Source organism: Nycticebus coucang, chromosome 10, assembly GCF_027406575.1.
Source record: "Nycticebus coucang isolate mNycCou1 chromosome 10, mNycCou1.pri, whole genome shotgun sequence".
Classification (NCBI taxonomy): Eukaryota; Metazoa; Chordata; class Mammalia; order Primates; family Lorisidae; genus Nycticebus; species Nycticebus coucang.
In genome coordinates, this window is record NC_069789.1 from 118,078,366 (window position 1) to 118,093,269 (window position 14,904).

Here is a 14,904-nt window from a genome sequence, read left to right on the forward strand (position 1 = left end):
GGGAGGCTGAGGCAGGTGAATCACCTGAGCTCAGGAGTTCCAGACCAGCCTGAGCAAGAACAAGAACCCCTCTCTAGTAAAAATAATAGAAAAATTAGCTAGGCATTGTACTGGGCACCTATAGTCCCAGCTACTCAGGAGCCTGAGGCAGGAGAATGGCTGGAGGCCAGGAGTTTGAGGTTGCTGTGAACTATGATGACACAGCACTCTAGCCTGGGGCAACTCAGAGTGAGACATTTTCTCGAAAAACAAAAGGAAACACAAAAAATCCCCCTAAAACTCTGCTGTGCTAGTCATTTAGTAATTGAGTCTATCTAGAGTGAACTAACATTAATGGAATACACATCATAATACTACATATAAAATACAGAGAAACACCTCTTTTAAAAGCCACTTCCTGCTGGGTTTCCTGTAAAAGCTGACAGCATTCTGAGTGAATCATGGGATCTTCCTTTGACCTTGTGGATCTGAGAAACAATTCTTCCCTCAACGTGGGTTTTCACATGTGGAAGGTATGAGTTCCCCTCAGTGGCTTGACCTGCCCTGCCCTTCCTGGCCCTGGAACCCTGGTGCTGATCTTATGTGAATGCCTCCCAGGCCGGCCCCTATGCCAGTAGTCAGGAGACAGCCCCTCCCTGCCAATGCCTCACCTGCAGCACCAATGCATCCAGAGCCACCCTTCGAATTTCTGGAACAGGGTAGGGGGCGAAAGCATCATAGTCCGACTCAGCATAGAGGCGGAAGCAGACTCCGGGCCCTGTGCGGCCTGCCCGGCCCTTCCGCTGCTCTGCACTGGCCTGACTGATCCAGAATTCTTGCAGCCGCTGAAGCTTGGCCTGTGGGTCATAGCTCATCTCCTTTACTTTCCCTGGGTGGGGAGGAGGGGAGCAATGAGGGAAGGGAGTCTGTGGGTAGCGGCCATATGTGGCCATCACACACCTGGCATTCTACCCATTCCACTGTCCAATGACACCCTCACTACTCCTTTATTCTATTAACGCTAATAGAGAGCTTATTCTGGGCTCAACCCTGATGTTCTGTTCATTTATTCTTTCATTTCTTCATTCACAGAACGTTTCATTTGTTTTCTCAAGTCTTTGCTTCTTCAGAGGTTTGGTCATTCAACAAATTATTAAGCACCTACTACGTGCCAGGCAACATACTAGGCAATCGGGATATAGCCACAAACAAAACAAAGGCCCTGGTCTCCCAGGACTGAACAGACCAACCATATTTCATTCACTGTTAAGACCCAACTTCTTCATATTTAATTGAATCAACAACATGTCAATATTCAATTGATGGTATTTTTAAACTTTCTTAATGGTACATGAAATTATGGGATGTTTTACCACCAGTGGCATCCCAGAGTCATATATAATAAAATAAATGCTAGCATCTATTGAATATTCACTATGTGCCAGGCACCATCTCAAGCACCCAAGGTATTAATTCATTGAATCTTCATATTCTGAGGGAAGTGCTGCCATTTTTCAGATGAGCAAAGTGATACATGGAACGTCAGTAACATGACCCTGGTCACACAGTCACAGTGAACCTGGCCAGGCAGGGTCCAGAGTCTCCTACCCACTATGCTACGCTAAATTTCTAGAGTACGTTCTAATTGCGAAGATGGACAATAAAACAAATATAGCAACAAATATAAAATATAATGCTGGGCGGCGCCTGTGGCTCAATGGAGTAGGGCACCGGCCTCATATGCCGGAGGTGGCAGGTTCAAACCCAGCCCTGGCCAAAAACTAAAAAAAAAAAATGCTCGTCCCACTCCTACAGGAAGTGACAATGGAAGAAGGGGATACTACTTAGAATGGACAGCATGGGCCTCTCTGATGGGGAAACATTTATGTAGGCTGTGAAACAAGGTGAAGGAGAGAGACGTATGGATGTCTGCACAAAGACAGTTCTCAGTAGAGAGAATAGTAAGTGCAAAGGCCCTGGGCAAAAGTAAGCTTGAAATGTCTGGAGAAAGTTAAGATGTGGCCACTGCTCCATAGCACCAAAAGCCACCTACAGGCTATGCATCCAAATTCTGAAAAGCAGAAATCTGAAACACACCAAAATTCGAAACACTGACATAACACTTAAATGAGATGTTCACTGTAGCATTTCAGATTATTTCAAGTTTTCAGATTCGAGATAGTCAATTGCTAAACATGAGACAAATGATTCTGAAATCTGAAATATGTCTGGCCCTAAGCATTTTGGATATGGGACATTCACTCTGTACTCCCTGTTTCCATCTGGAATTCCTGCACTATATGTGCTCATCTTTAGACCTCCACAGTCCTTGGGGTGCCAGGCGGGACTGGCAGCATCCTTACCAGAATCTACTACAAAGCGGATCCCATCAATAGTGACTGATGTCTCAGCGATGTTGGTCGAAAGGATGCATTTCCTCACTCCAGGGGGTGCCACGTCAAACACCTAGGGAAAGGGAAGAGGTGACATCAGAGACTAAACTCACCCAAGATGGACCTGGGGGCTCCCTGGATATCCCATCAGCACCTCACACTTGTGTCTAAAACAGCCTTGGCAGCCTCCCCTGAACCCTTTCCTCCTCCAGAGTTCTCATCCTGAAGATGGCTCACCCTCTGGACCACTACGTGGGCCATCTTGGGCCCTCCACTCCTTCAGCTCCACAGCCACACCTGAACATTTTGAATTTTTTCCCTCCTCCCTGCACCACCCCCACTCACCGGCCCCTGCCCTGGTCCATACATTCTAATCTAGCTTCCCCTAGTCTCGCACCCTCCAACCCACTCCTCAGGTGGCAGCCAGAAGGATCTGCAGCCTTGCTCTTAACCTTGCTCAGAAGCTTCCCATGGTAGGTATCACACTGGGTCTTCAAGGCCCCTTGTGGTCAAGCCCTGCCTGCCTCCCCAGTCCCATCCCATTTCTCCTGACTTCCCTTTCACAGTCTGGGTCCCCCCACATTGCATGTTGTTTCCCAGTTACCCCATCTTTCTCTCGCTGCAGGCCCTTCCCTGGTCTCCAAGGGACAGCCAAGCACAGTGGTTAAGGAGTCAACAACTACAGCCTGTGGGGCAAATCCAGGCTGGGACACTGCCTCGTTCATTCAGTTTATGGCTGCTTTCATAGTACAACAGTGGGGCTGAGTAGCAATGACAGAACCTATGGCCCACAAAGCTAAAAATATTTACCCCCTAACCCTTTTGTAGCATTTCTCAACTGTGTGTCGTGACCAATGAAAATACATTCTGGGGTGGTGCCTGTGGCTCAAGGAGTAGGGTGCCAGTCCCATATGCTGGAGGTGGTGGGTTCAAACCCAGCCCTGGCCAAAAACCACAAAAAAAATAAAATAAAATAAAAAGCAAAAAAAAATAAAAAAAGAAAGAAAATACATTCTGCATATCAGATATTTACATTACAATTCGTAACAGTAGCAAAATTACAGTTATGAAGTAGCAACGAAAATAATTTTATGGTTGGGGGTCACTACAACATGAGGAACGGTATTAAAGGGTCACAGCATTAGGAAGGTTGAGAACCACTGCTTTATAGGAAGTATGCCAACCTGTGGTTAAGAGCACGGGTTCTGGGACCAGACTGCCTAGGTTCATAGACCGGCTTCTGTCACTTGGTGGCTATGTGACTTTGCTTAAGTATAGCCTCCCTGACCTGCATTTGAAGAGTCACTTCAGTGCTGCACATAGCCACCCTGATTCCCTCCTCACTCTGGTCTACACACAAACCTTCACAAGCCCTACTCTGCCTGACATCATGTGATACCTTGTCCTGGTCGGCCACAGACAGGGCACTGTGCAGCGGCAGCACCACCCAGCGCTGGGTGTGGCTGGCATAGGTCTGGGTGGCCTCGAGCACGGCACTGATCTCTGCCATGCCACTGAGGAAAACGAGAAGGTCACCCCGCTCCTCAGGGGGATACTTGTTGTCAATGGCCTCCAGCACCCTCAGGAAAGGCCGAGGGTCCAGCTTCTCTGACTTGGATGTAGCTGGCTCCGCCTCCTGTGGCTGGTACACGACCTGTGAGGAGACAGCACAGTCAGGAGTACACCCATCACTCTGGGTCAGAGCAACAGCAAAAGGAGACCACAGGCTCAGGGAGAAGATGTGCTCAGTCAGGTGTCAGATGGCACACTCTAACTGGGTCATTTGGGGACGTAATAAAAAGTGTAAAAGGCAAAGCAGCAAGAAAACTGGAGGTCTTCTGGGGTGCTGTCAGGTTTGACTTTTTTCAAATCTGTGTGCTGGCTACATACATCTATTTCATTTGTGAAAATTAATTGAGCTATATTCTTACCATATGTACATCCTTTTGTGTTTAGAGCATGATAACTTCTACAAGAAAATATTCTAAGTGACAGGACCAGACCAGGATTAAAACCCTAGAAATTGTATCTCAGGAAGAGTCCTCAGTCTCTTTGGTTGGGGGTCACAACACAAAGAACTGTATTAAAGGGTCGCGGCATTAGGAAGGTTGAGAAGCACTGGCTGCTTAGAAGATAGATTGATGGGCATTTAGAACTGCAAACCAGGTGGCGCCTGTGGCACAAAGGAGTAGGACGAAAGCCCCATATGCCGGAGGTGGCAGGTTCAAACCCAGCCCCGGCCAAAAACTGCAAAAAAAAAAAAAAAGACTCAGAACTGGAAACCATAAGAGACAATGAGGTCCTTCCCACAAGTTTGTCCTATACAGACAAGGACAACTTCCTAGGAACCACTGTCCTCAATCAGAGGATGACCTCTCCCCAAAGGAACATGTGGCAACATTTGGAGACATTTTTGGTTGTGGCAACTGGAGAAGAGTGGCTCGGGCCCATAATCCTAGCACTCTGGGATGCTGAGGTGAGTTCAAGGAGCTCAAGACCAGCCTGAGCAAGAGCAAGACCCTGTCTCTACTAAAAATAGAAAAACAAGCCTGGAGTGGTGGTGGGCACCTGTAGTCCCAGCTACTCAGGACACTGAGGCAGGAGGATTACTTGAGCCAAAGAGTCTGAGGTTGCTGTAAGCTGACATCACAGCACTCTACCGAAGGCGACAGAGTGAGACTCTGTCTCAAAAAAAAAAACAAAAAAAGGAGAAGCTACTATATACTGGCATCTGGTGGCCAGGGATACTGCTAAATATCCTACAATGCATAGGAGAGTCCTGACCACAAAGTATCAACCAGTCCTTCTATCCAAAGGAATAGAAATCAATGTATTAAAAAGATAACTACATGGGCAGCACCTGTGGCTCAAAGGAGTGGGGTGCTGGCCCCATATACTGGAGGTGGTGGGTTCAAACCCAGCCCTGGCCACAAATTCCAAAAAAAAAAACCTGCACTCGTCGTGTTTACTGCAGCACTATTCACAATAATAAAGACATGGAATCAACCTAAATGTCCATCAACAGAGGACTGGATAAAAAAATATGATATAGGCTCAGCACCTGTAGCTCAGCAGTTAGGGTGCCAGCCACATACATGGGAGGCTGAGGCAAGAGAATCGCTTAAGCCCAAGAGTTTGAGGTTGCTGTGAACTGTGATGCCATAGCACTCTACCAAGGGTGACATAGTAAGACTCTGCCTCGAAGGAAAAAAAAGTGATATATATACAAGATAGAACACTTTTCAGCTATAAAAAAGAATGAAATGTCCTTTGCAGCAACATGCCTGGAACTGGAAGCCACTGTCTTAAGTAAAATGGCCAAGAGACAGCAGACAGACACTGCATGTTCTCAGAAGCAGGAGCTAACTATTGCACACACGGAGGCAGAGTGTAGACGACAGACAATGTAGGAGGGTGGTGGGGGTGGTGGGTGATGTGAGGTTGCGTGGTGGGCACAGTGTGTATTGGTCTGGTGACATGAAGGCCCTGACTTCACCACAGTGCATTATATCAGTATAACAAAACTGCACTTGGACCCCCAGGAATGTGTACAAATAAAATATAAATGGAAAAGGCTCGGCACCTGTGGCTCAAGCGGCTAAGGCGCCAGCCACATACACCTGAGCTGGTGGGTTCAAATCCAGCCTGGGCCCGCCAAACAACAATGATGGCTGCAACCAAAAAATAGCCAGGCATTGTGGCGGGCACCTGTAGTCCCAGCTGCTTGGGAGGCGGAGGCAGGAGTGCCAGGGCACTCTACCCAAGGCGACTGAGGCTCTGTCTCAAAAAAATAAATAAGTAAATGGAAAAAAAATCCTATCCAGCCCAAAATGTCAACACTGCAGACTTAAAGAAATCCTGCCCCATGAGATGGCAAAGCATTGAGTAAGGAAGAGGCTGAGACCCTGAATGACCACATGGAACAGAGTTGCCACCAGCCTATACTGTTAAATAAGATAAACAAACTTTTATCTTCTCTGAGCCTTATATTTGGGGTCTTTTTGTTATGGCCACTTAGTTTTTACTCTCTTTTTTTGAGACAGAGTCTCACTATGTCACGGTGGGTATATGTGGCTGGCGCCCTACTCATTGAACTATAGGCACCACCCTTAACTTATAATCTTAAGAAGCACTTAGCACCCTATCTGGCACACTGTAAATGCTCAGAAAATGATAGCTTCAAAAAGAGAAATAATGTTCTTGTTTTAGACAGAATCTCATTTTGTCGCCCTTGGTAAAGTGCTGTGGAATCACAGCTCACAGCAACCTCCAGCTCTTGGGCTTAGGTGATTCTCTTGCCTCAGCCTCCTGAGTAGCTGGGACTACAGGGATCTGCCAGGATGTCCAGCTATTTTTGTTGTTGTTGTTGTTGCAATTTGGCCGGGGCTGGGTTCAAACCAGCCACCCTCGGTATATGGGGCCAGCGCTCTACTCACTGAGCCACAGGCGCTGCCCAACAAAGAATGTTCTTAATTGAAGAGACGGGAAATATAGGAGTAGAGAAACGAGACATGCCCAGGATTGACCAGTGCTATGGTCTAGATCTTTGACTCTTCAAACCTCATGATGAAATCTGATCACCAATGTCTGAGGGGTGACCACATGAGAAACATTTAGGTCATGCAGGCAGATCCCTCATGAATGGCCTGGTGCTGTCTTCAAGCTAAACTGAGGTCTCGATCTATAAGTTCCTCTGAGAGCTGGAAATTTCCTCCACCTTGTTTCCTCTCTGCATTAGCCCGTTCCCCTTTACATTCTGCCATGATTGGAAGCTGTCAGGCCCTCACCAGGAAGCCAAGCAGATACCAGCGCCATGTTGCCTCTACAGCCTGCAGAACCCTGAGCCAAACAAGACTCTTTATAAATTAACCATTCTTGGTTATGCTTTTACAGCAACACTAAACAGACTAACACAGCCAGAGACTAGGTGGGAGATCTGGATGCCAGAGCAGAAAGCACTCACCGTGATGGGGAACAGCCTCCCAGGCACCTGCACTACGGGGGCATTACCGAAATAGCTGGAGAACAGCGAGATGTTGATGGTGGCTGACATGAGGATAACCTTGAGGTCAGGCCGTTTGGGCAGCAGGCGCCGGAGGACACCTAGGAGGAAGTCATTGTGGAGGTGCCGCTCATGGACCTCATCCACAATCAGGACCTCATACTGGGGCAGGCTGGGCTCCCGCTGGATTTGCCGCAGAAGCAACCCCACCGTCAAGAACACAATCTTCGTGGCTGCTGAACGTGTGCTCTCAAAGCGGATCTGGTAGCCGACCTAAGGAGAGAGGGAGGTCCAGTGTTGTGAGAAGACCCCCCAACCCCACCCTGCCCAAATGGAAACTCTGAGCAAATGTCATGCCTCCACATCAGACTTTGGAGTCTAACGGGCCTGGGTTTAAATCTCACCTCTGCCACTGACCTTAAGAAAGCAATGCCATCCCTTAGAGACCTATTTTTTTCCTCTCTCTGAGTCCTTACTATGTGCCAGGAACTATTCTAAATGCCTTTTGTTGGGTATGGTGGCTCATGCCTATAATCTTAGCACTCTGGGAAGCCGAAGTGGGAGGATCACTTGAGTGCAGCAGTTTGAGGCTACAGTGAGCTATGATTGTGCCATGCACTCCAGCCTGGGTGACGGAGTGAGACCCTATTTCTTTAAAGACAAAAAAAAAAAAACCAATGAGCAATAGGACATTTCTAATTTTTTCCGTGAAAGTGCTATACTGGTAATGCTCGTACCTTTGTCATATGGCCCATATATAAACCAATCTATAGATAAAGTTCTAATAGAATCACCACTAAGTCAAAGAATTAAGTGCTTAACTTTTATCGAAACTGCCACATAGGCCAGGTGCAATTGTTCATGCCTGTAATCCTAACACTCCAGAGGTCAAGGCAGGAGGATCGCTTAAGCTCTGGAGTTTGAGAGCAGCCTGAGCAAGAGTGAGATCCTGTCTCTACTAATGATAGAAAAACTTGCCAGGCAATGTGGCAGGAGCCTGTAGTCCCAGCTACTCAGGAGGCTCAGGCAAGAGGACTGCTCACATATAAAAAGTTTAAGGTTGCTGTAAGCCATGGTACTCTACCCAGGGTAACATCTCAAAAGAAAAAATTAAAAGACAAGACACTGCCATGTGGACAAGCAACCTATTTCCCAAGATCACAATGGAAATACTAGAAACCTGGTACGCCCCACGTACCTGTGAGCCATATTGACTGAGACTCTCAAAGCCGACACGCTTGGCCAGTGAGATGCAGGCAATTCGCCGGGGCTGGGTACATGCCACATGACTGAAGCCAGCAGCCAGAAGGTACTGGGGCACCTGAGTGGACTTCCCACAGCCCGTGTCACCAGCCACCACCACCACCTGATGCTCCCTCAATGTCTTCAGGATGCGGCTCCCATACTGAGCAATGGGCAGTGCTGCCCGCTCTCGCTGCAGTCTGGCCAGCCGCCCAAATGCCTGTTTCTGGCGGAAGTCTAAGTAGTGCAACAGGGCTCGGCGGAACTCTGACACTCTCTCTGGGGGTACGTGCCTGCCTGGCCCCCGAGAGCCTCGCATGTCAGGACCAAGGACAGAGAGGTTGATGCGGTAACGAGGATCATATGTGCGAGGCAGGTCAGCCAGTGCTGGAACACTGTGCTTGGGATGCCCAGATTCTTCCTCTTCCTTTCTGGAAGTCTTGAGATTCTGGAATCTCTGCAGGCGTTCAAAGAACGTCCAGAACTTCTGGCACTCTTCAGAACCCTGACAGATATAATTCTCTTCACGGAAGAAAGCATCTTCCAAGAGGCGACGTGTCTCTGGACAATGCCAGTCCCATTTCTCCAGGGCCTCTTCCTCCTTGGGAGCCTGGCGGTGGTCTTGGTGATCCCTGCTCTTCCTTGTTCCGGGAGGAGGCATGTTGCTAACCACAATGCTGTCACAAAAGTGGCCTCAGTTCCAATCACCTGGACCACCTCCAGAGTAAGAGACCAGTGGCTACAACAAGGAATTATTTATTCTTAAAAAGCGAATTTTCCTCATTTGTGGTACAGGACTACCACTGATGACTGAGTTAAGTAGCCAGGAGCCTGTTTGAGCTGGTGACACCCAGGGCACCTCATGATTCCTGCAGTGATCTCTGGGATGGACACGAGTTTATACTGGGTTTTCAGGGTCTGGAGGCTTGGGAAAGAGAACAGAAAGCATTCGATCATTTTTAGAAGTATTTATGAAAAGCCTACTGTTTCTCAAGCACTGGGCTAGGAAAAGGAGGTAAAGAGTAAGACTACCTGGGTCCTCACAGATGCCCATGGTCACATGAAAGAGACACACACTTCCCCAGACTGACAATCCAGTGATGGGAGCCATGGGAGTGAGTCCAAAAGAGGTGCCTGCCCATGCTTGGCAGTCAGGGAAGGAGGAACAGAGGTCACGTGGTCAATAAACAGCAGAACTTTGCAATAAGAGGAAATAACAAGAGAGGTATGACATAATGGAAAGAATAAGGCAAGAGTTCTTAATGTAGGATCCACTGAGCTTCAGGACATTGAGATTAAATGCAAAATTTTGGCTGGGCACAGTGGCTCATGCTTGTATCCTAGCACTTCAGGAGGCTGAGGCAGGAAGATCACTTGAAACCAGGAGTTCTAGATCAACCTGAACAAGAGTGAGACTCTATCTCTACAACAATATAAAAATTAAAAATTAGCCAAGCATGGTGGCAAGCACCCATAGTCCCAGCTACGAGAGACTGAGGCAAGGGGATTACTTGAGGCCAGGAGATTAAGGTTGCAGTGAGCTGTGAGTGTGTCACTGCACTCTTGCCCAAGTAACAGAGTAAGACCCTATCTTTAAATAAATAAATGCAAATTTTTGCCAGGATTATACAGTTTGTGTCTACCTGGCACACCCTTTTCCTAAGAACAGTGTCTACATTCCTTTGGAGAATAGTCCTTCCTCAATTCCATATGGTTTGAGGGCCTTTAACCCAGAGAACCACTCTTGGTTGGGTAAGTGACATGGGCCTAGCCAATCAGGGTACTCTACTCCCCCTTTAACCAGTGATTGGCTTCAGGGGTGGATAGATAACTGAAAAGAGGCCTATCAGGGGCGCCGGCCCCCTATACCAAGGGTGGCGGGTTCAAACCTGGCCCCGGCCAAACTACAACAAAAAATAGCTGGGCATTGTGGTGGGTGCCTGTAGTCCCAGCTATCAGGAGGCTGAGACAGAAGAATCGCCTAAGCCCAGGAGTTGGAGGTTGCTGTGAGCTGTGACACCATAGCACTCTACTGAGGGCGATAAAGTGAGACTCTGTCTCTACAAAAAATAAAAACAAAATTGAGACAATATATCCTAAAACACTGCAATGTTTATCATGTAGCCTGATTTGAAGAAGCTAAATAGTGACTCGTTTTTCCCCTACTGTAACAGAGATGACTAACATGGGGAAAACAAAAGGAACTGTGGCCTAACACCTGGAAAAACATTCAATCCAAAGGGCCACAATTTCCCTTTCTTTTTTTTTTTTTTAATTTGGCCAGGGCTGGGTTTGAACCCGCCACCTCCGGCATATGGGACCGGCACCCTACTCACTGAGCCACAAGCGCCTCCCCACAGTTTCCCTTTCATTGTGGTATTAGCAATTCTTCACCTACTCTGCCTTCACTCTCTCAAAGGCTATCATAAACAGCTTAGAGATTGGATCTCTACATTTTGGGGGGCAGGTGGAAGGAACTCAGACCAACCCTAGGAATTACTAGAGGCAGATACAAGTTTCCGGTTTTGAGGAAGAATTTGTGTGCTGGCAGAGTTGTTCTCCATAGGAACAGCAGCCTGTGGGGAATTCACATCACTGCTTGCTTAAACACCTGGGCTGGGTGATGCTGGGGTTGTTTCAGAAGGAATTCCTGTTCTAGGAGGGTAAGGCCTTGGAGGGCTACTGTGATATGAGCAAGTGATTCTCATTAAAGGAGAGCCAGCATGTGCATCTCATGCCTCTCAAAGAGTCTATACTCTCTTAGGCTTTTAAACTATCTAAATCCGCTGATTTCTGTGTCTCCCACCAGCTCTTCGCCTATTTCTCCTAGGTCCCAAGGCCCACATGTTTCTATCTTCAGGCCTCCAACTCCTTGGGCCCACCTTGCTCACCACCCTCATCTGAGTCCATTTTTCAGTATGATTTTCCCCATAACCCAGCTGACTCTCTTCATCCCTCTTCAGTTCTCCACTTGTCTTTCTGCTTTTCTTTTCAAGTATTTTTTTTTTCCTGGCTCTCTACTTTTGTCTCCCTCCAGTTCTCACTTGCCATCACCATCTCTTTCCATTTCTCCATCTAATTCTTTGTCTCCCAATGGTCTGAAGCTTTAGTAACGCTTGCATACTGCTAACTCTTGTACATCTTCTAAATCATACACATGTACAAATTACATACATGCACGTACACTTTTCTCAAAACCCTTAAGAAAGTGCTATATTGGGCCAGGTGCCATGGCTCACACCTGTATCCTACCACTCTGGGAGGCTGATGCAGGTGGATTGCTTGAGCTCAGGAGTTCAAGACCAGCTTGATCAAGAGTGAGACCCTGTCTCTACTAAAAATAGAAAAACAACTTGCACGATGTGGTGGCAGGCACCTGAGGTCTCAGCTACCTAGAGGCTGAGGCAAGGGAATCAATTGAGCCCAGGAATTTCAAGTTGCTGTGAGCTAAGATGCCACGGCACTCCACCCAGGGCAACAGAGACTGTCTCGAAAATAAGTAAATAAAGTGGTGTATCGCCCCCCATCTTACTTAGCCAGAGACGTTAAGTAGTAAGTGGCAGATATAGAATTCAAATATGGGGATTCCGGCTCCATTTCCTCCTTTCTCCATCATCTCCAATTTTTGTCAAGTTCTGTTTCACTGTCTCCATCTTTCTCTATCAACCTCTCCCCAGGACCAGGCCTCCCTTCTCCGTTTATTTCCTTCTGGGAATACACCCACTTTGCTGGTGTGTCTTCCCGGTAGACCTCACACTCTACTTCCAATAAACCTTTACTTTTTTTTTTTTTTTTTTTTTGTAGAGACAGAGTCTCACTTGATTGCCCTCAGTAGAATGCCGTGGTGTCACACGGCTCACAGAATCCTCCAGCTCTTGGGTTTATGTGATTCTCCTGCCTCAGCCTCCCGAGTAGCTGGGACTACAGGCGCCCGCCACAACGCCCGGCTATTTTTTGGTTGCAGTTTGGCCAGGGCTGGGTTTGAACCCACCACCCTCGGCATATGGGGCCGGCGCCCTGCTCACTGAGCCACAGGCGCCGCCCCAAGTTTTTTCTAAAGTTAAAATAAATCCCTCCTCTCTGCGGTCTATCTCTGACGTCCGATATAACCTTTCTATATTTCCCTGCACCTCCCGAGTTCACCGTACGACCTCGCTTCCCTCGACTTCGTGGTCTCCGCGCGCCTCTCTCGGTGGACCCCCTCAGCCCCTTGCCCACGGTGTCCCCGGCTCTCTGCTGTCCTACTCTCTCATCCTCCCGTCTTTCGGCCCCTCAGTTTCTCGAAGCTTCTTTTCCCGCCTCCATTTCTGTCTCGAGCCTCTCTGTGCCCCAGGCTCTCCCAGGCATACTCAGGCTCCATCCCCGTCCGTTTCTGCGTGCCAAGCGCCTTCCTCCCACATTTCTTCTCATCTCAGAACTTCTCAGGCTCCTGCAATCACTTTCCAACTACATCCCAAAAGCTCCAACACCTGCCACCGTTTGCGCTTCGGGCCGCCTCACCCCCTCACCTCACTAACAAGCGCGAATGCCTCAACTTCCGGTCCGTGTCGCTCCTTCCGCACCTGCAGTCAACCCTGCGCCTGCGCGCGCCGCCCAACTGCTAGGCGGAAGCTGTGAAAGGCCTGAGACCCACCACGCGCCTGCGCACAGTACGCTCCCCACCCCATCCTTGTGTCTCAAGTGACTGCGCCCTCCAGAGGCCTGTGGAGGCGTTGCGGTAGAGACGTGCAAGCCCCTCTTCTCAGACTGGTATCCGCCTCCCGCCTCCTCCCTCCTCCGCCCCGACCCGGTTGAGGGGCGGTCACCCGCGCCCCAGGATCCCGGGATGCTGAGGTTTCACCTGGTGCCAAAAAGGTTGGGGATCGCTGGCTTAAGGTGTTATTGATAACGCTATAATACCATATGATTTTATGCTGATTCAAATGTTACTTTTTAGTTTGATACTCATGTTGCATGTTACCTTCTGTTTGAGAACTTCAGGTTATTTGGCTGGCCACTGATCTAATCTGTTCAGAATACTTGAAACTTTTCTGCAGCTGGAAAGGGTGAAGCTTAATGAAAAGTTTTATATACAGGGAAGTATGAAGCTTATGTTGGTACTTAAGTGTTTGGGGCTCTATAGGAGTGTGGTAAGCCGAGTGGAAAAAAACAAGCAACTACGGTTGGGTTTCCCTCCTCCCCCTAGATTTATAATCTCATTCTGCGGTTGAAAAAGTTGGAACTTTCCACTGTTCACTGTATGATAGGAATAAAGTGATGGAAAGCGGCTTTGTTAAAGAAAGCCGTTTCCGGCCAGGCACAGTGACTCCCACCTGTAATCTCTAGCCCCTGGGGAGGCCAAGGCGGACAGATCCTTTGAGCTGAGCAGTTGAAGATCAACCTGAACAAGAGTTAGACCCTCTACCCCACCCTCTTTGTTAAAAAATAGAAAAAGTTAGCTGGACATGGTGGGCACCTGTAGTCCAGCTACTTGGGAGTCTGAGACAGGAGGATCACTTCAACCCAGGAGTTTGAGGTTGCAGTGAGCTGTAATGTTGTTACTGCACTCTAGCATGGGTGATAGTGTGAGGCTCTGTCTAAAGAAAGAAAGGAAGGAGAAAAGGAAGGGGGAAAAAAGAAAGAACAGAAAAGAGCTATTTCTTACATTTCAAACTCTAGAAATAATTAGGATTTGACCAAAGATAATGATAGTAATAATTGTATGTGGTGTGACACAGTATTTTTTGAAGTGAAAATAGAAGAGTAGATTTTTTTTACTTGCTTAAAAAATGAATTTAAGAACAAAAAAAGGAAAAGTTACAAGAAAAGCAGATTATTTGTAACAATCAAAGAAATTTTACATATCATTGCACAAAAATACATTTCAAAGTTCCTGTGAAATTTATTCTTTTTTTTTTTTCTTTTCCTTCCTACAGCACCCAGTATTCCCAGGCCATTTCCCCTCCAAATACTAACCAGGTTCAACCCCACTTAGCTTCTGAGATCAGATGAGATCGGTTACATTCAGGATGATATTTTTCCTTCTTAAAAAGAAAGGCTGGTGAAATAAGACATGAAAAAAAAAGCTTGAAACCACAAGATATTTTACAGAAGTTATCAGAGTACTGTCTTAAATGGCACCTGGCCCTAATGGATTAACAGGAGGATTTTTCAAACTCTTCAAGAAGCTCTTCAGGTCACCCCCATAGCACAGTGGTTACGGGGCCAGCCACATACACTGAGGCTGCCAGGTTTGAACCCAGCCTGGGCCAGGTTAAACAACAATGACAACTGCAACAAAAGTAGCTG

At 47.6% G+C, this 14,904-nt stretch overlaps 1 protein-coding gene across 7 annotated transcripts in view; it reads right to left on the reverse strand.

The window, feature by feature from the left end:
- The window catches only part of DHX34 (DExH-box helicase 34), a 36,311-nt gene extending 23,106 nt beyond the window's left edge, over positions 1-13,205 (reverse strand). For 3 of the 7 annotated variants that reach the window (XM_053605480.1, XM_053605475.1, XM_053605481.1), the window contains exons 1-7: positions 13,125-13,167; positions 9,649-9,812; positions 8,573-9,541; positions 7,336-7,647; positions 3,772-4,026; positions 2,343-2,445; positions 651-868 (exon numbers count right to left, since the gene is read on the reverse strand). In XM_053605480.1, coding sequence (XP_053461455.1) covers positions 651-868; positions 2,343-2,445; positions 3,772-4,026; positions 7,336-7,647; positions 8,573-9,277 — 1,593 coding nt within the window. In that variant the 5' untranslated portion in view covers positions 9,278-9,541; positions 9,649-9,812; positions 13,125-13,167. The other 4 variants (XM_053605477.1, XM_053605479.1, XM_053605476.1 and 1 more) reach the window with 4 other exon arrangements.
- Between the last annotated feature and the right edge of the window lie 1,699 nt (positions 13,206-14,904).